Source organism: Oncorhynchus gorbuscha, linkage group LG07 (genome assembly GCF_021184085.1).
Source record: "Oncorhynchus gorbuscha isolate QuinsamMale2020 ecotype Even-year linkage group LG07, OgorEven_v1.0, whole genome shotgun sequence".
NCBI classification, from domain to species: domain Eukaryota; kingdom Metazoa; phylum Chordata; class Actinopteri; order Salmoniformes; family Salmonidae; genus Oncorhynchus; species Oncorhynchus gorbuscha.
Window position 1 is genome coordinate 5241209 of NC_060179.1, and position 23096 is coordinate 5264304.

At 45.3% G+C, this 23096-nt stretch overlaps 1 protein-coding gene across 1 annotated transcript in view; it reads left to right on the top strand.

Moving 5' to 3' along the window:
* Window positions 1–19147, top strand: part of LOC124039450 (transient receptor potential cation channel subfamily A member 1-like) — a 102663-nt gene extending 83516 nt beyond the window's left edge. The window contains exons 22-28 of the mRNA XM_046355419.1: window positions 5719–5888; window positions 7518–7647; window positions 8284–8466; window positions 12598–12666; window positions 12941–13042; window positions 14684–14784; window positions 18589–19147. Coding sequence (XP_046211375.1) covers window positions 5719–5888; window positions 7518–7647; window positions 8284–8466; window positions 12598–12666; window positions 12941–13042; window positions 14684–14784; window positions 18589–18790 — 957 coding nt within the window. The 3' untranslated portion in view covers window positions 18791–19147. The remainder of the gene's footprint in view (window positions 1–5718; window positions 5889–7517; window positions 7648–8283; window positions 8467–12597; window positions 12667–12940; window positions 13043–14683; window positions 14785–18588) is intronic.
* The last annotated feature ends 3949 nt before the right edge of the window (window positions 19148–23096 follow it).

A 23096-nucleotide genomic window follows, 5' to 3' on the forward strand; every position in this document is an offset into this window, starting at 1 on the left:
ACACATGGAGACAGCCTGGCTTTAAGACACATGGAGACAGCCTGGCTTTAAGACACATGGAGACAGCCTGGCTTTAAGACACATGGAGACAGCCTGGCTTTAAGACACATGGAGACAGCCTGGCTTTAAGACACATGGAGACAGCCTGGCTTTAAGACACATGGAGACAGCCTGGCATTAAGACACATGGAGACAGCCTGGCTTTAAGACACATGGAGACAGCCTGGCTTTAAGATGCATGGAGACAGCCTGGCTTTAAGACGCATGGAGACAGCCTGGCTTTAAGACGCATGGAGACAGCCTGGCTTTAAGACGCATGGAGACAGCCTGGCTTTAAGACAGTGGTTCACAACTGCTTTTTCCTTGGGACCCAAATTAAAACAGGTTGTCTCATTCGCAACCCAATATTTGCATCTCCCCAAAAATATTTTTAATGCTATTTTGATAGTAAATGTTGCATTTATATGAATAGGGAACAGCATTCCCACCTGTTTAAAACTTGTTAGGGAGTTATATTCCTCTGCTGGTAGCGTGACTACAGCTCAAGCTCATTACCATAACGCACAATGCGCAAAAATATTCCTAAAAATATTTAACCTCCACACATTAACAAGTAAAATAGCTCAAATGAAAGATAAACAAGTTGTTTATCTAGCCAGCAAGTCACATTTCTAAAATGTTTTACGGCGAAAACATAGCACATATTTATGTCAAACCACCACCGCAGACATAGCTCATTAGCATAGCCAAGTAGGAAAAAATATGCAATCAACAAACGCAGGATTAAAAGAAAAATCATTTCACTAACCTTTTGAAATCTTCATCAGATGACAGTAATATAACATGTTACACAGTACATTCATTTTTTTTCAATAATATGCTATATATATCCATAAATCTCTGTTTACAATGATGCATCGTTCAAAAAATGCTACTAAAATGTCCGGAGAAATTAAATAGCCCCGGCAGATAACGTCAGCTAACAAGGAATACACATCATAAACTTTGACTAAATATGCATGTTTTACATATGTATAGGAAGATACACTTCTTCTAAATGCAAATGCTGTGTTACTTTTATTTATAACATTACATTTTGCGTTTACTAGGCTATAATAGGAGTCGGCGCTCCCACATTAGCATAATGACTCCTCTATCTTGGAGTCGACAGAAACCCAAAATTAATACATAAATATTCCCTTACCTTTGCTGTTCTTCCATCAGAAGACCTGTAAGGGATTATACTCACCAAATTAGCTTTCAGTTTTCAAGTCTGCGGCTTTCGGTTCTCAAAATAGCCTGATTTTGGTAAAAATGTAGGCAAAATTGAAGTGGTTGCGCACCAAAACGTCAAAAGTATATATAATATGTCGAGTAAACTTGTCAAACTATGTTCATAATTAAGCTTTAACATGTTATAAAGGTCTACAGCAATTGTGAGGACGAAGCTAAACACACACGTCTTTTAATCTATCCTGAAGAAAAGAGAGAGCGGGAGCAGAGCGCGCATACAGGGCACTGTTTTTTTGGCGTGACCGAGACCTTTCGGCACGCTCAACGTCTCGTGAGCGTGCGATTCACACACTGACAAGCCCCATAGAAGGCAGCCTTCACGCTGAACACGTAGAAACTGTTCCCAGAGCGGTAGCCTTTTGGGAAGTGCGTTAAAGATGACGTCAAACAGAGGCAACTTTTTCCATTACAAGAGAGATTTTGGGAGAATGCATGCCCTGACACTTCTGCTTTACATAGAGACAAAATTTAAACGGATTTAGAATTGTTAGAGTGTTTTCTATTCGATAATATTTTTTATATGCAAATATTATCAACTTTTGAAAAAAAATTATCCTGTTTTATATGGGTACCCAAATCCTCCAGAAGGGGCAGTAAACCGTGGTATCCTGAACAGGTTAAATGTTTCCCATGTTCCTCATGAAGAATGTTATTAAACTCACTGGATTGAGACACAAAATCAACCAAAATAGAACTGCTAAAAGCTTTACATTTAAATGCTGTGATTGAAGAGAAAATTATTAAAAAAATGTAAGATAATTAGCATTTCTACACACATTCGACCTAGTTTAAGTATTTACAGTATTTTTCCATGGAAACATTTACAAATATATACATATATTTTTTTAACTCAGACACACCAGACCCAAATTTGGGTCGCGACTCACCAGTTGAGAATCGTATCTTTGGGATACTCTCTTGTTATTAAAACATCTGACAAGATGAAGAAACCTAGAGAGGAACCAGTCTCCTTGGAGTGGCCAGTCCTCTCCTGGTGTTGTGACCTGGTAGGGGTGGTATACAGACGATAGCCCTATTTGGAAAAAGACCAAGTCCATATTATAGCAAGAACAGCTCAAATAAGCAAAGAGAAACGACAGTCCATCATTACTTTAAGACATGAAGGTCAGTCAATCTGGAAAATTTCAAGAACTTTGAAAGTTTCTTCAAGCGCAGTAGAAAAAATACATCAAGCGCTAAGATGAAACTGGCTCTCATGAGAACTGTGACAGGAAAGGAGGACCCAGAGTTACCTCTGCAGCAGAGGACATGTTTATTAGAGTTCCCAGCCTCAGAAATAGCAACCCTCCCAAAAAATTCACAGAGTTTAAGTAACAGTCGCATCTCAACATCAACTGTTCAGAGACTGCATGAATCAGGCATTCATGGTCAAATTGCTGCAAAGAAACCACTACTAAAGGATACCAAAAATAAGAAGAGACTTGCTTGGGCCAAGAAACACGAGCAATGAACATTAGACCGGTGGAAATCTGTCCTTTGGTCTGATAAGTCCAAATGTGAGATTTTTGGTTCCAACCACCGTGTCTCTGTGAGATGCAGAGTAGGTGAACGGATGATCTCTGTTTGTGTGGTTCCTACTGTGAAGCATGGAGGAGGAGGAGGAGGTGTGATGGTGTGGGGGTGCTTTGCTGGTGACACTGTCTGTGATTTATTTGGAATTCAAGGCACACTTAACCAGCAAGGCTACCGCAGCATTCTGTAGCAATACACCATCCCATCTGGTTTGCGATTAGTAGAACTATAATTTGTTTTTCAACAGGACAATGACCCAACAGACCTCCTGTCACGCCCTGATCTGAGATCCTTATTATTCTCTATGTTTGGTCAGGGTGTGGGTAAGTCTATCTGGGTGGGAAAGTCTATGTTTTCTATTTCTTTGTGTTTGGCCGTGTGTGGTTCCCAAACAGAGGCAGCTGTCTATCGTTGTCTCTGATTGGGGATCACATATAAGTTATCATTTTCCTTTTGGGTTTTGTGGGATCAGGTTTTCTATTTAGTGTCAATGCCAGACAGCACTGTTCGCGTTCGGTTTTTGTCTTTGTTATTTTGTTTTGGTGTCATCAATAAAAAGACGATGTCCGCCTACAACGCTGTTCCTTGGTCCCCTCTTCCTTCTTCAACGCTGTTCCTTGGTCCACTCTTCCTTCTACCATGCTGTTCCTTGGTCCCCTCTTCCTTCTTCAACGCTGTTCCTTGGTCCACTCTTCCTTCTACCATGCTGCTGTTCCTTGGTCCACTCTTCCTTCTACCATGCTGCTGTTCCTTGGTCCACTCTTCCTTCTACCATGCTGTTCCTTGGCCCACTCTTCCTTCTACAAACGAGAGCCTTTACACCTCCAGGCTGTGTAAGGGCTGTTTGACCAAGAAGGGGAGAGATGGAGTGCTGCATCAGATGACCTGGCCTCCGCAATCACCCGACCTCAACCCAATTTAGATGGTTTGGGATGAGTTGGACGCAGAGTGAAGGAAAAGCAGCCAACAAGTGGTCAGCATATCTGGCAACTCCTTCAAGACTTTTGGAAAAGTCTGTAGCTCAGTTGGTAGAGCATGGCGCTTGTAACGCCAGGGTAGTGGGTTCAATCCCCGGGACCACCCATACGTAGAATGTATGCACACATGACTGTAAGTCGCTTTGGATAAAAGCGTCTGCTAAATGGCATATATTATTATTATTATTATTATTATTATATTATTATTATTATTATATCATTCCAGGTGACGCTGGTTGAGAGAATGCTGTCATCAAGGCAAAGGGTAGCTACTTTGAAAAATCTTAAATATAACACATATTTTGATTTGTTTAACAATTTGTTTTGGTTACTACCCTATTCCATATGTTATTTCATAGTTTTGATGTCTTCACTATTATTCTACAATGTAGAAAATAGTAAAAATAACGAAAAACCCTTGAAAGAGTAGGTGTGTCTGAACTGTTGACTGGTACTGAATGTGTAGCGTGGTGAAACCTTCACACAGTGTGAGCGGGTGGAGGACATGCAGACCATCACTCATCATGATGAATCATGACACAACCAACCTTGGTGGTGTCAAGGGCATTCTGTAACAGGGCATTTATACAGAAATCTGTTTGAAAGGTTGGAATATCGTTCTGCACCTGGATCTACTAGGCCACATTTACATTCTAGTCATAAAACAGCAGTAGGGTAGCCTAGTGGTTGGGCTAGTAACCGAAAGGTTGCAAGTTTGAATCCCAGAATGACAAATCTGTCGTTCTGCCCCTGAACAAGGTAGTTAACTCACCGTTCCTAGGCCGTCATTGAAAGTAAAAATGTGTTCTTAACTGACTTTCCTAGTTCAATTAAGGTTAAAAAAAAATATATAGCAGATGCTCTCATCCAGAGTGACTTAGTCAGTACATTCAACTGAGTTATGTAATTCAAAAGCAGTGAAAGGTGTGTTCAGTAAACTACATCATTTAAAGGCCAAATCCTAATTTGAGACACACTCAAAGAAAGTGTTATAACTCACACATTGAAGTCAATTGGTTGTTAAGGCTCTGAGTTCTAGTTCCTGTCTATTGTAAATAACATTATCTGGTTGTTGAGGCTCTGAGTTCTAGTTCCTGTCTATTGTAAATAACATTATCTGGTTGTTGAGGCTCTGAGTTCTAGTTCCTGTCTATTGTAAATAACATTCTCTGGTTGTTGAGGCTCTGAGTTCTAGTTCCTGTCTATTGTAAATAACATTATCTGGTTGTTGAGGCTCTGAGTTCTAGTTCCTGTCTATTGTAAATAACATTATCTGGTTGTTAAGGCTGTGAGTTCTAGTTCCTGTCTAATGTAAATAACATTCTCTGGTTGTTGAGGCTCTGAGTTCTAGTTCCTGTCTAATGTAAATAACATTATCTGGTTGCTGAGGCTCTGAGTTCTAGTTCCTGTCTAATGTAAATAACATTATCTGGTTGCTGAGGCTCTGAGTTCTAGTTCCTGTCTATTGTAAATAACATTATCTGGTTGTTAAGGCTCTGAGTTATAGTTCCTGTCTAATGTAAATAACATTCTCTGGTTGCTGAGGCTCTGAGTTCTAGTTCCTGTCTATTGTAAATAACATTCTCTGGTTGTTGAGGCTCTGAGTTCTAGTTCCTGTCTATTGTAAATAACATTATCTGGTTGTTGAGGCTCTGAGTTCTAGTTCCTGTCTATTGTAAATAACATTCTCTGGTTGTTGAGGCTCTGAGTTCTAGTTCCTGTCTAATGTGAATAACATTATCTGGTTGTTGAGGCTCTGAGTTCTAGTTCCTGTCTAATGTAAATAACATTCTCTGGTTGTTGAGGCTCTGAGTTCTAGTTCCTGTCTAATGTAAATAACATTCTCTGGTTGCTGAGGCTCTGAGTTCTAGTTCCGGCCTAATGTAAATATCATTCTCTTGTTTTCCCTAAATAGCGTTTGAGTTACCTGAAGGACATTTCTAACATTCAGGACTGGTTTACAATCATCCTCTCTCTTCTCTTCATCATCGCCCTGTTCTTCAATGCTGAGGGGTCCTGGCACTGGCAGGCTGGGGCACTGGCCATAATCATGTCATGGGTTAACTTCCTCCTCTATCTCCAAAGGTAATTACTGTCCAAACAATGTAGCCCATCCGGAGACAGGCAAGGAGACAGGCAGACAGGCAGACAGGCAGGGAGACAGGCAGGGAGACAGGCAAGGAGACAGGCAGGGAGACAGGCAAGGAGACAGGCAGACAGGCAGACAGGCAGGGAGACAGGCAGGGAGACAGGCAAGGAGACAGGCAGACAGGCAGACAGGCAGACAGGCAGACAGGCAGACAGGCAGGCAGACAGGCAGGGAGACAGGCAGACAGGCAGACAGGCAGGCAGGGAGACAGGCAGGGAGACAGGCAGACAGGCAGACAGGCAGGCAGGGAGACATGCAGGGAGACAGGCAGACAGGCAGGGAGACAGGCAGACAGGCATGGAGACAGACAGGCATACAGGGAGACAGGCAGACAGACAGGGAGACAGGCAGACGGGCAGGGAGACAGACAGGCAGACAGGCGGACGGGCAGGGAGACAGACAGACAGGGAGACAGGCAGATAGGCAGACAGGCAGGGAGACAGGCAGACAGGCAGGGAGACAGGCAGACAGGCAGGCAGGGAGACAGGCAGACAGGCATGGAGACAGACAGGCAGACAGGCAGACAGGCAGACAGGCAGACAGGCAGACAGGCAGACAGGCAGGGAGACAGGCAGACAGGCAGACAGGCAGACAGGCAGGTTATTGGTGGTACTTTTAAACAGCTGGCCCAGGGAGGAGGAAGACAGAGTGAAGGCACACAGCAAACATTTGTGTTACATTGTTACTTGTTTTCACCTACACACACACTTTTCCACACTTTTATTACCCTCTGGTCCAGTGGAACCCAATCACCACATATGTAATACAAATGTGTAGGGCGCTCAATGAAAATGTGTTTATTTGACATGTTCTTCACTGAAAATGAGCCAAGGTCAATGAGTCTTAGGTTGAAAAAAAGTATTAATTGTATTCTTTTTCTTTTAGTAAACATTGAAAATGGGTCCCACAGACCTGAACACCGCAAATGGTTAAGACCTTTTCTAGTGAACGTTTTCTAAGGTCCTTTTTCCATTTGTTGTACCAGAAATCAAAACCATTACTTATGCCTCATTTTTCACATGGAAAACAGTTGAAAAATGTATCTATGCTTTCATTTCCCCGAAATATAGACTCTTAGCTTTATATATATATATATATATATATATATATATATATATATATATATATATATATATATATATATATATATATATATATATATATTTATAGCTTTCATTGGACACCCAATTTGATAGGGTCAAATGAACTACATACTATGGGTCCACGTATGGGTCCATGTATGTATATATGCCATTTAGCATAGCTTTCATTGGACACCCATTTTGATAGGGTCAAATGAACTTCACATGTTGGTACTCATGGGTCCACGTCGGTACTCATGGTTCCACGTCGGTACTCATGGTTCCACGTCGGTACTCATGGGTCCACGTCGGTACTCATGGGTCCACGTCGGTACTCATGGGTCCTAGTCGGTACTCATGGGTCCATGTCGGTACTCATGGGTCCACGTCGGTCCCCATGGGTCCACGTTGGTACTCATGGGTCCACGTCGGTACTCATGGGTCCACGTCGGTACTCATGGGCACTGTGTTTTCTCTTTCCAGGTTTGAACACTTTGGGATCTACGTGGTGATGTTTCGGGAGATTGCAAGGACATTGTTTAAAATCCTACTGCTATTCTTCTTTCTGATGCTGGCCTTTGCCTTGGTCTTCTATGCCCTCATGCTCAACCAGGTGACAAGAGACATTAGAAATAGTGCTCCCACTTTAAACACGTTGTTTTGTTTTGTATAAGTCCTACATTAGGTAATTTGTCATTTCCTCAAATCAATGAAGATATATGAGATGGAAAGGAGATGGAACTAAAAATCTGTTTCAAGTCAAATCTAATCAAATCAAAACACATGTTATTGGACATGTTATTACACATGGTTAGCAGATGTTAATGCAAATGTAGTGAAATGCTTGTGCTTCTAGTTCGGACAGTGCGGTAATATCTAACACGTAATCTAACAATTCCCCCAAAACGACCTAATACACACAAATGTAATGGGATGAATGAGAATTTGTAAAAAAAATACGTATATATATATATACATTTTATAAAATACAGTATATACATATGATATGAGTAATGTAAAATATGTAAACATTATTTAAAGTGGTATTGTATAAAGTGATTAGTGGTCCATGTGTTAAAGTGGCCAGTGATTGGGTCTCAATGTAGGCAGTAGCCTCTCTGAGTTAGTGATGGCTGTTTAGCAGTCTGATGGCCTTGAAATAGATGTGTTTCAGTCCCAGCTTTCCCTCTGTTCTGTTCTGTTCTGTTCTGCCTAACTGTTTTTTTCCTTGTCACGTTTGTCTTTTTAGGAAGAGTTTGAGCGACTGGACTTGTCAGTGATCCAGATCTTTGTGATGATGGTCGGGGAACTGAATTACCAAAGCAATTTTCTGGACATGTACCAACACAACAAATTTCCATTTCCCTTCATCACTTTCTACATGTTGGTTATATTTATCATCTTCATGCCGATCCTGCTGATGAACATGATGGTAAGCCTCTCCATGACGACCGATCTCGGGCTCCCGAGTGGTGTAGTGGTCTAAGGCGCCACTAAAGACACCCTGGTTCAAATCTAGGCTGTATGACAACCGGCCGTGATTGGGAGTCCATAGGGCGGCACACAATTGGCCCAGCGTTGTAGGCCGTCGAATTTGTTCTTAACCTCTTACTCCTACCCGACACGCAGGCGTCCCATCTAGACATCTGGAAATGCAAATGCGCTACGCTAAATGCTAATAGCACTCGTTAAAACTCAAACATTCATTAAAATACACATGCAGGGTACTGAATTAAAGCTACACTCGTTGTGAATCCAGCCAACAAGTCAGATTTTTTAAATGCTTTTCGGCGAAAGCATGAGAAGCTATTATCTGATAGCATGTAACACCCCAAAAGACCCGCAGGGGACGTAAACAAAATAATTAGCATAGTCGGCGCTACACAAAACGCACAAATAAAATATAAAACATTCATTACCTTTGACAATCTTCTTTGTTGGCACTCCTAGATGTCCCATAAACATCACTATTGGGTCTTTTTTCCGATTAAATCGGTCCATATATAGCCTAGATATCGATCTATGAAGACTGTGATCAAGGAAAAAAAACATTGTTTAACGCAACGTCATTTTTTAAAATTAAAAAAGTTGACGATAAACTTTCACAAAACACTTCGAAATACTTTTGTAATCCAACTTTAGGTATTAGAAAACGTTAATAATCTATCAAAATGATCATGGGGCGATGTGTATTCTATAGCTGTACGTCTGGAAATAATGTCCGGGTAAATCTCAACCAAAATATCCGGTCGGAGACCGGAAGAAAGGCGCTACCTTGTGTCCGTTTGACCAAGAAACAAATCGTAGGCAAATGACAAGACTGTTGACATCGTGTGGAAGCTGTAGGTATTGCAACCTCGGCCCCATTTAATGTGGTTCCCATTCAACAACACGTTCAAGTGGCGCATGGATATATTTTCCCATTTTCAGTGATCAGATTTTCCTGCGCTTTTCGATGAAACGCACGTTCTGTTATAGTCACAGCCGTGATTTTACCAGTTTTATAAACGTCTGAGTGTTTTCTATCCACGCATACTAATCATATGCATATACTATATTCCTGGCATGAGCAGCAGGGCGCTGAAATGTTGTGATTTTTAACAGAATGTTCAAAAAAGTAGGGGGTAGGAGTAACAGGTTAACCGACTTGCCTAGTTAAATAAAAAATGATTGATGTCCTGGCCTGCAACAAAAACCTCATCCAATTGACCTTTTTAGAGTTACTTTCCTGCAAATCTACACATTTTACCATTAAGGAAGAGAAATGTTTTCTGTTTTTAGTATGATATCTGAAAGTGACTCACAAAATCAGCGGGGGCCCCCCAGTCGGTAATTCGGCCAGGTTTAAACATCTGGCCGATTTACCAATCTACAAATGTACCAATATAAGAAAATGTTGTCTAATTGAGTGACTGTCCGTGACTGACATAACAAGGGAAAAACTGCTGATGCACAACATTTTGAAATTTCACCCTGTGTATTCTACTATTCTGTGCAAATGAGGTAAGATAAGGGAGTTAAGGCAATAAATAGGCCATCGTGGCAAAGTAATTACAATATAGCAATTAAACACTGGAATGGTAGATGTGCAGAAGATGAATGTGCAAGTAGAGATACTGGGGTGCAAAGGAGCAAGATAAATAAATGCAGTATGGGGATGACGTAGGTAGATAGATGGGCTGTATACAGATGGGCTGTATACAGATGGGCTGTGTACAGGTGCAATGATCTGTGAGCTGCTCTGACAGCTGATGCTTAAAGTTAGTGAGGGAGATATGAATCTCCAGCTTCAGAGATTTTTGCAGTTTGTTCCAGTCATTGGCAGCAGAGAACTGGAAGGAAAGACGACCAAAGGAGGTATTGGCTTTGGGGAAGACCAGTGAAATACACCTGCTGGAGCGCGTGCTACAAGTGGGTGCTGCTTGGTGACCAGTGAGCTGAGATTTACCTAGCAGAGACTTGAAGATAACCTGTAGCCAGTGGGTTTGGCGACAAGTTTGAAGCGAGGGCCAACCAACGAGAGCATACAAGTCTCAATGGTGGGGCATTGGTGATAATGGATGGCACTGCGATAGACTGCATCCAGGTTGTTGAGTGGAGTGTTGGAGGCAATTTTATAGATGACATCACCAAAGTCGAGAATTGGTAGGATGGTCAGTTTTACGAGGGTATGTTTGGCAGCATGAGTGAAGGATGCTTTGTTGCGATATAGGAAGCCAGTTCTAGATTTAATTTTGGTTTGGAGATGATTAATGTGCGTCTGGAAGGAGAGTTTACAGTCTAACCAGACGCCTAGGTATTTGTAGTCGTCCACGTATTCTAAGTTAGAGCCGTCCAGAGTAGTGATGCTGGATGGGCGAGCAGGTGCAGGCAGTGATCGGTTGAAGAGCATGCATTTAGTTTTACTTGCATTTAAGAGCAGTTGGAGAAGGAGAGTTGTATGGCGTTGAAGCTTGTCTGGAGCTTAGTTAACACAGTGTCCAAAGAAGGGCCAGAAGTATACATAATGGTGTTGTCTGCGTAGAGGTGGATCAGAGAATCACCAGCAGCAAGAGCAACATCTGATGTACACAGAGAAGAGTCGGCCAGAGAATGGAACCCTGTGGCACCCCCATAGAGACTGCCAGAGGTCCAGACAACAGGCCCTCCGGACAACAGGCCCTCCGGACAACGGGCAGTTGATAGGGGTAGCTAGCTGGAAAGCATGGTCAGCCGTAGAGAAATGCTTCTTGAAATTCTCAATTGTAGTCAGTGGTGACAGTGTTTCCTAGCCTCAGAGCTGTGGGCAGCTGGGAGGACGTGCTCTTATTCTCCATGGACTTTACAGTGTTCCAGAACTTTTTTGAGTTAGCACCACAGGATGCACATTTCTGTTTGAAAAAGCTTGCCTTAGGTTTCCTAACTGCCTGTGTATATTTGTTCCTAACTTCCCTGAAAAAGCATTTTAAGGGGGCTATTCGATGCTAATGCAGAACGCCGCAGAATGTTTTTGTGCTGGTCAAGGGCAGACAGGTCTGGAGTGAGCCAAGGACTATATCTGTTCCTAGTTCTACATTTGTTGAATGGGGCATGCTTATTTAAGATGGTGAGGAAGGCACTTTTAAAGATTAGCCAGGCATCATCTACTGACGGGATGAGGTCAATGTCATTTCAGGATACCCCTGCCAGGTTGCTTAGAAAGGCCTGCTCGCAGAAGTGTTTTAGGGAGCGTTTGACAGTGATGAGGGCTGGTCGTTTGGTCGCAGACCCATTACGGATGCAGGCAATGAGGAAGTGATCGACGAGATCTTGATTGAAAACAGCAGAGGTAATTTTGCAATTATGTTCGCACGGAATAGAAAGAGGAGTGGGAGGCCCCGTTGCACAACTGAGCAAGAGGACAAGTACATTAGGGTGTCTAGTTTGAGAAACAGACGCCTCACAAGTCTTTAACTGGCAGCTTCATTAAATAGTGCCCGCAAAACACCAGCCTCAACGTCAACAGGCAACTTCAGGATGCTGGCCTTCTAGGCAGAGTTCCTCTGTCCAGCATCTGTTGTTTTGTCCATCTTAATATTTAATTTTTATTGGCCAGTCTGAGATATGGCTTTTTCTTTGCAACTCTGCATAAAAGGCCAGCATAGTGTGTGGTTAGAGGGGTCTGGTTAAATGCGGAAGACACATTTCAGTTGATTGCATTCAGTTGTACAACTGACTAGGTATCCCCCTACATGTAATATGTTATGTATAGTCAATGAGACCAGGCTGAATAATGATATGTCTGCATTGAATTTTGTCTTCATTTTGGCAGATTAATGAGTTAGACACCATTGATCTAAGGGATTAATCTCAACAGTTCGAAAGTGGCTCCCTCTCTGGTCTCTTTTCCTTAGATCTTTCCTTGTCTCTTTATTGATGAATGGGAGGAGACATGGAGAGGAAACCGCTTTAGACTATTGAAAGACACGCCCACTTTTCGCAGGGGAAAGAGACTATGCGAGGTCAATGCTAATTGTCAATGGATAGCTGACGACCTATCAAAATATTGATGGTTCCTATTGGTGTCCCTTTGTGTGTACTACAGATTGGATTGGCTGTCGGTGACATCGCTGAGGTACAGAGAAGTGCCACTCTGAAGAGAATAGCCATGCAGGTTTGTAGCTGGATAACAATCAAGTCCACTTGATAAGATTTGTATAATTGTATGCTTATTTTAGGGTGTTTTGAGGAATTTTAGACATTTTGAATAGCTAATGGGTACTTGTTTTAGTGTCATTGTAAAGTTTGTTCTGATTGGGTCAACATCACTTCTTCTTCATATTGTACTAGTATACCAAAATATAGCTCAACCTTTCTCCAAATACTCAATATGACAAAATTCCTTGTGGATTTTGATGACTGAAGGCAATGATGTCTCTCTGTGTCAGATTGAACTCCACACCAATCTGGAGGAGAAGATGCCATACTGGTTGTTGAAGAGAGTGGACCAGTCATCCATCACCATCTATCCCAACCGCAAGTGCTCCAAGGTAGGTATGGTGCCTGGGCCTGGCTTCGTAAAGCATCTCATAGTAGGATTCAAATCTACAAGATGAAACTAATGCTCTAGTAGAAGAGTTCTCCTATTCAGAGACACTGTTTGAACGTAACCCAAGTGCTCAGAGTCGCATTCACTGGAGGGAAAACAACACCTACATTGAAAGGTAGAGTTATTGGTGACTCTACCTCTACCTGTATCACATAGAATAGAGTTACAGGCTGTATCACTTAGAGTTACAGGCTGTATCACTTAGAGTTACAGGCTGTATCACTTAGAGTAGAGTTACAGGCTGTATCATTTAGAGTAGAGTTACAGGCTGTATCACTTAGAGTTACAGGCTGTATCACTTAGAGTTACAGGCTGTATCACTTAGAGTTACAGGCTGTATCACTTAGAGTAGAGTTACAGGCTGTATCATTTAGAGTAGAGTTACAGGCTGTATCACTTAGAGTTACAGGCTGTATCACATTTACATTTACATTTAAGTCATTTAGCAGACGCTCTTATCCAGAGCGACTTACAAATTGGTGCATTCACCTTATGACATCGAGTGGAACAGTCACTTTACAATAGTGCATCTAAATCTTAAAGGGGGGGGGTGAGAGGGATTATTTATCCTATCCTAGGTATTCCTTAAAGAGGTGGGGTTTCAGGTATCTCCGGAAGGTGGTGATTGACTCCGCTGTCCTGGCGGAGTCAATCACCACCTTCTGGAGACACCTGAAACCCCACCTCTTTAAGTGATACAGCCTGTAACTCTACTCTAAGTGATACAGCCTGTAACTCTACTCTAAGTGATACAGCCTGTAACTCTACTATCACTTAGAGTAGAGTTACAGGCTAGCTGTATGTAGGTGTCTATTGGCATATGTCTTAGACAGGACACTGTATAAAGCATGTACAGTGTCTTTGGGAAAGAATTCAGAACCTTGAACTTTTTCCAAGGGGGAGAAGGACATTGGTCAGGGAGGTGACCAAGAACCAGATGGTCACTCTGACAGAGCTCTAGAGTACCTCTGTGGAGATGGGAGAACCTTCCAGAAGGACAACCATCTCTGAAGCACTCCACCAATCAGGCCTTTATGGTAGAGTGGCCAGACGGAAGCTACTCCTCAGTAAAAGGCACATGACAGCCCGCTTGGAATTTGTAAAAGGGCACCTAAAGAAACAAGATTCTCTGGTCTGATGTAACCGAAATTGAACTCTTTGGCCTGAATACCAACACATCAGCCAACAGCATATGTGGGAACTCCTTCAAGACTGTTGGAAAAGCATTTCTCATAAAGCTGGTTGTGAGAATACAAAGAGTGTGCAAAGCTGTCATCAAGGCAAAGGGTGTCTACTTGAAGAATCTCAAATATATATTTTGATTTGTTTAACACTGTTTTTTGCTTACTTCATGATTCCATTTGTGTAATGTCATAGTTTTGACGTCTTCACTATTATTCTACAATGTTGAAAATAGTAAAAATACATTTTAAAAATCATTCAATGAGTAGGTGTGTCCAAACCTTTGACTGGTACTGTATATTCAACATATATGATCTTCTTAGTTTCTCCATCATTATGCTAAATAATTAAAGGGCTGTGCAGTATTCACTGGTAACCGGTTGGTCTCTATATACTGCAGCTCTGGAGTCGAGGAGAAGCCAACGAAGTGCGTACTCATCTATTGACCAACTCATCAACTTCAACCTCTGTCGAAGCCAAACTACACAAACAGAAGCAAAGGTGACGTGTACGATCTAGGGGTTGTGTGGTGTGTAAAGGTGGGCTAGGGGTTGTGTGGTGTGTATCTAGGGGTTGTGTGGTGTGTAAAGGTGGGCTAGGGGTTGTGTGGTGTGTAAAGGTGGGCTAGGGGTTGTGTGGTGTGTAAAGGTGGGCTAGGGGTTGTGTGGTGTGTAAAGGTGGGCTAGGGGTTGTGTGGTGTGTAAAAAGGTGTGTGGTGTGTAAAGGTGGGCTGGGGTGTGGTGTGTAAAGGTGGGCTAGGGGTTGTGGGTGTGTAAAGGTGGGCTAGGGGTTGTGTGGTGTGTAAAGGTGGGCTAGGGGTTGTGTGGTGTGTAGGTGGGCTAGGGGTTGTGTGGTGTGTAAGGGGTTGTGTGGTGTGTAAAGGTGGGCTAGGGGTTGTGTGGTGTGTAAAGGTGGGCTAGGGGTTGTGTGGTGTGTAAAGGTGGGCTAGGGGTTGTGTGGTGTGTAAAGGTGGGCTAGGGGTTGTGTGGTTTGTAAAGGTGGGCTAGGGGTTGTGTGGTGTGTAAAGGTGGGCTAGGGGTTGTGTGGTGTGTAAAGGTGGGCTAGGGGTTGTATGGTGTGTGAGCAGCCTCTAGTGGTCTTCTTCAGTCTGTATGTTTCTATGTTATAGACTGAAGGCGATATCCAGTATTTATATTTATATGTTATAGACTAAAGGAGGTATCCTGTGTGTATGTTGCTATGTTATAGACTAAAGGAGATATAAATATAAATACTGGATATGTTCCTATACAGACTGAGGGAGATATCCAGTATATACGTTTCTATGTTAATAACTGAGGGAGATATCCAGTATGTATATCTCTATATAATCCCATACAGACTGAAGGAGATATCCTGTGTATATATATCTATATAATCCCATACAGACTGAAGGAGATATCCAGTATTTATATTTCTATATAATCCCATACAGACTGAAGGAGATATCCTGTGTATGTATATCTATATAATCTCATACAGACAGAAGGAGATATCCAGTTGTAATGACGTTCGTCTGTTGAATGAAGAGAGTCGGACCGAAATGCAGCGTGTAGGTTATTTATGACTTTAATGAAGGAATCGCTGTACATGAAATAACTGAATCTAAATACAAAAACAACAGAACGGAACGTGAAACTAATTACAGCCTATCTGGTGACTACAACACAGAGACAGGTACAAACACCCACAAAATACAAAGCGAACTCAGGCTACCTAAATACGGTTCCCAATCCGAGACAACGAGAATCACCTTACTCCAATTGAGAACCGCCTCAGGCAGCCAAGCCTAACTAGACACACCCCTAATCATACACAATCCCAATGCTAATAAAACCCCAATACGAAACACAACATATAAACCCATGTCACACCCTGGCCTACCCAAACATATAACAAAAACACAAAATACAATGACCAAGGCGTGACAGAACCCCCCCCCCCTAAGGTGCGGACTCCCGGACGCACCTCAAGAGCATAGGGAGGGTCCGGGTGGGCGTCTGTCCATGGTGGCGGTTCTGGCTCGGGACGTGGACCCCACTCCATTAATGTCCTATTTTTTCCCCTTCGCGTCCTGGGATAATCCACCTTCTCCGCCGACCATGGCCTAATAGTCCTCACCCAGATCCCCACATAACTGAGGAGCAGCTCGGGACAGAGGAGAAGCTCGGGACAGAGGGGCAGCTCGGGACAGAGGGGCATCTCGGGACAGAGGGGCATCTCAGGACAGAGGGGCATCTCAGGACAGAGGGGCATCTCAGGACAGAGGGGCATCTCAGGACAGAGGGGCATCTCGGGACAGAGGGGCATCTCAGGACAGAGGGGCAGCTCAGTACTGAGGGGAAGCCCAGTACTGAGAGGAAGCCCAGTACTGAGAGGAAGCCCAGTACTGAGAGGAAGCCCAGTACTGAGAGGAAGCTCAGGCAGGTAGTAGGCTCCGGTAAATCCTGGCTGGCTGGCGGAACTGGAAGATTCAGGTTGACAAGCAGATCTGGAAGAGACTGGTTGTCTGGCGGCGCTGGGCTGACTGGCGGCACTGGCGGCGCTGGGCAGACTGGGAGCACTGGCAGCGCTGGGCAGACTGGGAGCACTGGCGGCGCACTGGCGGCGCTGGGCAGACTGGGAGCACTGGCGGCGCTGGGCAGACTGGGAGCACTGGCGGTGCTGGGCAGACTGGGAGCACTGGCCGCGCTGGGCAGACTGGGAGCACTGGCGACGCTGGGCAGACTGGGAGCACTGGCGGCGCTGGGCAGACTGGAGACTCCGGCAGTGCAGGAGAGGAGAAAGGCTCTGGCTGTGCTAAACAGGCGGGAGACTCCGACAGCGCAGGAGAGGAGAAAAGCGCTGGCTGCGCTGAACAGGCGAGGCGCACTGGAGGCCTGGTGCGTGCTCTGGATAGACCGGACCGTGCAGGCGCACTGGAGCTCTTGAGCACCGAGCCTGCTCAAGCTTACCAGGCTCGATGCCCACTCTAGCCCGCCAATAGGAAGGGCTGGTATGTGCCGCACCTGGCTCTGCACCCGCACTGGAAACACCGTGCGCTCCATAGCATAACACGGTGCCTGCCCGGTCTCTCTAGCCCAACGGTGAGCACAGGGCGTTTGCGCAGGTCTCCTAGCTGGCATAACTATTCTCCCTTCTAGCCTCCCCCCAATAATTGTTTTGGGCTGCTTTTCCGGCTTCCAACCGCGTCGCCGTGCTGCCTCCTCATACCAGCGCATCTCCGCTTTAGCTGCATCTATTTCTTCCTTGGGACGGTGATATTCTCCAGTCTGAGCCCAAGGTCCTTTACCGTCTAATTCCTCCTCCCATGTCCAATTCTCCAAGTGGTGCAGCCTCTCCCACTGCAACTGCTCTTCACGATTAACAGGGAGAGTTGGCTCAGGTCTGAACCCTGACTCAGCCACTCTCTCTCTGCGCCCTCCCCCAATAAATATTTGGGGGTTACTTTCGGTTTTCGCTCTGCGTCGCCGTGTTTTCCTTTTAGACTCCATTCGTCTATAGCCCTCTTCGCACTGCTGAAGCGAATCCCAGGCGGGTGCCTGCACTCTCTCTGGGTCGGCCGCCCACCTGTCGATTTCTTCCCACGTCGTATACTCCATGCCTTTACCTTCCATAACGTCCTCCTTTAGCTCCTGCCTGTTATCTACGTCGTTGCCAGTTACACGCTGCTCGGTCCGTGAGAGGTGGGTGTTTCTGTAACGACGTTCGTCTGTTGAATGAAGAGAGTCGGACCGAAATGCAGCGTGTAGGTTATTCATGACTTTAATGAAGGAATCGCGGTACATGAAATAACTGAATCTAAATACAAAAACAACAGAACGGAATGTGAAACTAATTACAGCCTATCTGGTGACTACAACACAGAGACAGGTACAAACACCCACAAAATACAAAGCGAATTCAGGCTACATAAATACGGTTCCCAATCCGAGACAATGAGAATCACCTGACTCCAATTGAGAACCGCCTCAGGCAGCCAAGCCTAATTGAACTAGACACACCCCTAATCATACACAATCCCAATGCTAATAAAACCCCAATACGAAACACAACATATAAACCCATGTCACACCCTGGCCTACCCAAACATATAACAAAAACAAAAAATACAATGACCAAGGCGTGACACCAGTATTTATATCTCTATATAATCCCATACAGACTGAAGGAGATATCCTGTGTATATATATCTATATAATCTCATACAGACTGAAGGAGATATCCTGTGTATATATATCTATATAATCCCATACAGACTGAAGGAGATATCCAGTGTGTATATCTCTATATAATCCCATACAGACTGAAGGAGATATCCTGTGTGCTGGAGAAGCAGCACGACCTGATGAAGCTGATGATCCAGAAGATGGAGATCACCTCGGAGGCAGACGAACATGACGGGCCCACAGAGGTCAAAGGTCACAGGCAGATGTCAAACTGGGGTCGAGCCAAATGCTCGAAGTGGATCCCGCTGATCAAGGCAATCAAGAACAAGAACGTTTGAGTGACCATCAACTATACAACAACTACACTACAACTACGATATTACCGCTATTAAGACATATTATTATATTATAGCACATTTAAAATACAGTATATTGTCATCTGTTAAAAATACAATAATTGAACTGATTTTAAAACGTCTTGTAGGATAGTATGATTTAGCATGAATGAGCTATCAGTAGGGATACTAGTTCTGATGCACTTTGATTGTTCAATTATCTCATTTATTATTCAGAATGTTATTAAGCCATTCTGTTGTCACTCTCACTCTCTCTCTCTCTCTCTCTCTCTCTCTCTCTCTCTCTCTCTCTCTCTCTCTCTCTCTCTCTCTCTCTCTCTCTCTCTCTCTCTCTCTCTCTCTCTCTCTCTCTCTCTCTCTCTCTCTCTCTCTCTCTCTCTCTCTCTCTCTCTCTCTCTCTCTCTCTCTCTCTCTCTCTCTCTCTCTCTCTCTCTCTCTCTCTCACTCTCTCTCTCTCTCTCTCTCTCTCTCTCTCTCTCTCTCTCTCTCTCTCTCTCTCTCTCTCACTCTCACTCTCTCTCTCTCTCTCACTCTCTCTCTCTCTCACTCTCTCTCTCTCTCACTCTCTCTCTCTCTCTCTCTCTCACTCTCTCACACTCTCTCTCGCACTCACTCTCTCACTCTCTCTCACACTCTCTCACTCACTCTCTCACTCACTCTCTCCCTCATGGCAAATGCATGTAATAATGATTGCATAAGATTGAAATAGTGGTGACTGCATAAGATTGAAATAGTGGGTGATTGCATAAGATTGAAATAACTTGAAATAGTGTGTGGTTGCATTTGAGTAACAAATGATTGGAATTAGTGTGTATATTTTATATTTTTAACTCTTTTGAAACCTGCTGTAACTGAATGCTGTAATTTTGCATGGAACTAATAAAAAGTATCAAATCAAAATCACTGTATATGTGGCGGGAAATCACAATGGAACTCTTAGCCCCACTTTATCTGAATAGTCACATCTGATGACCTACAGATGGTCTGGATAGTCACATCTGATGATATACAGATGGTCTGGATAGTCCCATCTGATGACCTACAGATGGTCTGGATAGTCCCATCTGATGATATACAGATGATCTGGATAGACCCATCTGATGATATACAGATGGTCTGGATAGTCCCATCTGATGATATACAGATGGTCTGGATAGTCCCATCTGATGACCTACAGATGGTCTGGATAGTCCCATCTGATGACCTACAGATGGTCTGGATAGTCCCATCTGATGATATACAGATGGTCTGGATAGTCCCATCTGATGACCTACAGATGGTCTGGATAGTCCCATCTGATGATATACAGATGGTCTGGATAGTCCCATCTGATGACCTACAGATGGTCTGGATAGTCCCATCTGATGATATACAGTCCCATCTGATGATATACAGATGGTCTGGATAGTCCCATCTGATGATATACAGATGGTCTGGATAGTCCCATCTGATGATATACAGATGGTCTGGATAGTCCCATCTGATGATATACAGATGGTCTGGATAGTCCCATCTGATGATATGCAGATGGTCTGGATAGGCCCATCTGATGATATACAGATGGTCTGGATAGTTGATGAGCCTTACAATATACTAGCCTGTTAGCTCATCGGGTTTAGAACAGGGCTGGGTAAGAGCCAGGGGTGGGGGCTGGTGTAGTGAAAGGCTAGCCAGGGCTGGGTAAGAGCCAGGGGTGGGGGCTGGTGTAGTGAAAGGCTAGCCAGGGCTGGGTAAGAGCCAGGGGGTGTGGGCTGGTGTAGTGAAAGGCTAGCCAGGGCTGGGTAAGAGCCAGGGGGTGTGGGCTGGTGTAGTGAAAGGCTAGCCAGGGCTGGGTAAGAGCCAGGGGGTGTGGGCTGGTGTAGTGAAAGGCTAGCCAGGGCTGGGTAGTGAAAGGCTAGCCAGGGCTGGGTAGAGCCAGGGGTGTGGGCTGGTGTAGTGAAAGGCTAGCCAGGGCTGGGTAAGAGCCAGGGGTGTGGGCTGGTGTAGTGAAAGGCTAGCCAGGGCTGGGTAAGAGCCAGGGTGGGGGCTGGTGTAGTGAAAGGCTAGCCATGGCTGGGTAAGAGCCAGGGGTGGGGGCTGGTGTAGTGAAAGGCTGGGTAGCCAGGGCTGGGTAAAGCCAGGGGGGTGAGCCAGGGGTGGGGCTGGTGTAGTGAAAGGCTAGCCAGGGCTGGGTAAGAGCCAGGGGTGGGGGCTGGTGTAGTGAAAGGCTAGCCAGGGCTGGGTAAGAGCCAGGGGTGTGGGCTGGTGTAGTGAAAGGCTAGCCAGGGCTGGGTAAGAGCCAGGGGTGTGGGCTGGTGTAGTGAAAGGCTAGCCAGGGCTGGGTAAGAGCCAGGGGTGTGGGCTGGTGTAGTGAAAGGCTAGCCAGGGCTGGGTAAGAGCCAGGGGTGGGGGCTGGTGTAGTGAAAGGCTAGCCAGGGCTGGGTAAGAGCCAGGGGGTGTGGGCTGGTGTAGTGAAAGGCTAGCCAGGGCTGGGTAAGAGCCAGGGGTGTGGGCTGGTGTAGTGAAAGGCTAGCCAGGGCTGGGTAAGAGCCAGGGGTGGGGGCTGGTGTAGTGAAAGGCTAGCCAGGGCTGGGTAAGAGCCAGGGGTGTGGGCTGGTGTAGTGAAAGGCTAGCCAGGGCTGGGTAAGAGCCAGGGGGTGTGGGCTGGTGTAGTGAAAGGCTAGCCAGGGCTGGGTAAGAGCCAGGGGTGTGGGCTGGTGTAGTGAAAGGCTAGCCAGGGCTGGGTAAGAGCCAGGGGTGTGGGCTGGTGTAGTGAAAGGCTAGCCAGGGCTGGGTAAGAGCCAGGGGTGTGGGCTGGTGTAGTGAAAGGCTAGCCAGGGCTGGGTAAGAGCCAGGGGGTGTGGGCTGGTGTAGTGAAAGGCTAGCCAGGGCTGGGTAGCCAGAGCCAGGGGTGTGGGCTGGTGTAGTGAAAGGCTAGCCAGGGCTGGGTAAGAGCCAGGGGTGGGGGCTGGTGTAGTGAAAGGCTAGCCAGGGCTGGGTAAGAGCCAGGGGTGTGGGCTGGTGTAGTGAAAGGCTAGCCAGGGCTGGGTAAGAGCCAGGGGTGGGGGCTGGTGTAGTGAAAGGCTAGCCAGGGCTGGGTAAGAGCCAGGGGTGTGGGCTGGTGTAGTGAAAGGCTAGCCAGGGCTGGGTAAGAGCCAGGGGTGTGGGCTGGTGTAGTGAAAGGCTAGCCAGGGCTGGGTAAGAGCCAGGGGTGTGGGCTGGTGTAGTGAAAGGCTAGCCAGGGCTGGGTAAGAGCCAGGGGTGGGGGCTGGTGTAGTGAAAGGCTAGCCAGGGCTGGGTAAGAGCCAGGGGTGTGGGCTGGTGTAGTGAAAGGCTAGCCAGGGCTGGGTAAGAGCCAGGGGTGTGGGCTGGTGTAGTGAAAGGCTAGCCAGGGCTGGGTAAGAGCCAGGGGTGGGGGCTGGTGTAGTGAAAGGCTAGCCAGGGCTGGGTAAGAGCCAGGGGTGTGGGCTGGTGTAGTGAAAGGCTAGCCAGGGCTGGGTAAGAGCCAGGGGTGTGGGCTGGTGTAGTGAAAGGCTAGCCAGGGCTGGGTAAGAGCCAGGGGGTGGGGGCTGGTGTAGTGAAAGGCTAGCCAGGGCTGGGTAAGAACCAGGGGGTGTGGGCTGGTGTAGTGAAAGGCTAGCCAGGGCTGGGTAAAAGAGGTGTGGTGATTAGCTGACTGATGCTCCATAAAGATCCCAGACAGATGTGGGCTCTTGTCTGAAAGAATGTATATATTTTCTTGTCCCCAAACCTAGCTTCCAAAGAAAGTGTTGAAAGTGGGTCTCTCAGCTGAGCGGTAGATCTTTATGCCCTGGGCTGTAAAACACACACTGTGGGAACAACAGCATGCTTCTAGAACATTCTGACATCATAATGTTGTGGGAACAACAGCGTGCTTCTAAAACATTCTGACATCATAATGTTGTGGTAACAACAGCGTGCTTCTAGAACATTCTGACATCATAATGTTGTGGTAACAACAGCGTGCTTCTAGAACATTCTGACATCATAATGTGGGAACAACAGCGTGCTTCTAGAACATTCTGACATCATAATGTTGTGGGAACAACAGCGTGCTTCTAGAACATTCTGATATCATAACGTTGTGGGACCAACAGTGTGTTTCTAGAACATTCTGACATCATAACGTTGTGTGAACAACAGCGTGCTTCTAGAACATTCTGACATCATAGTGTTGTGGGAACAACAGCGTGCTTCTAGAACATTCTGACATCATAATGTTGTGGGAACAACAGCGTGCTTCTAGAACATTCTGACATCATAAGGTTGTGGGAACAACAGCGTGCTT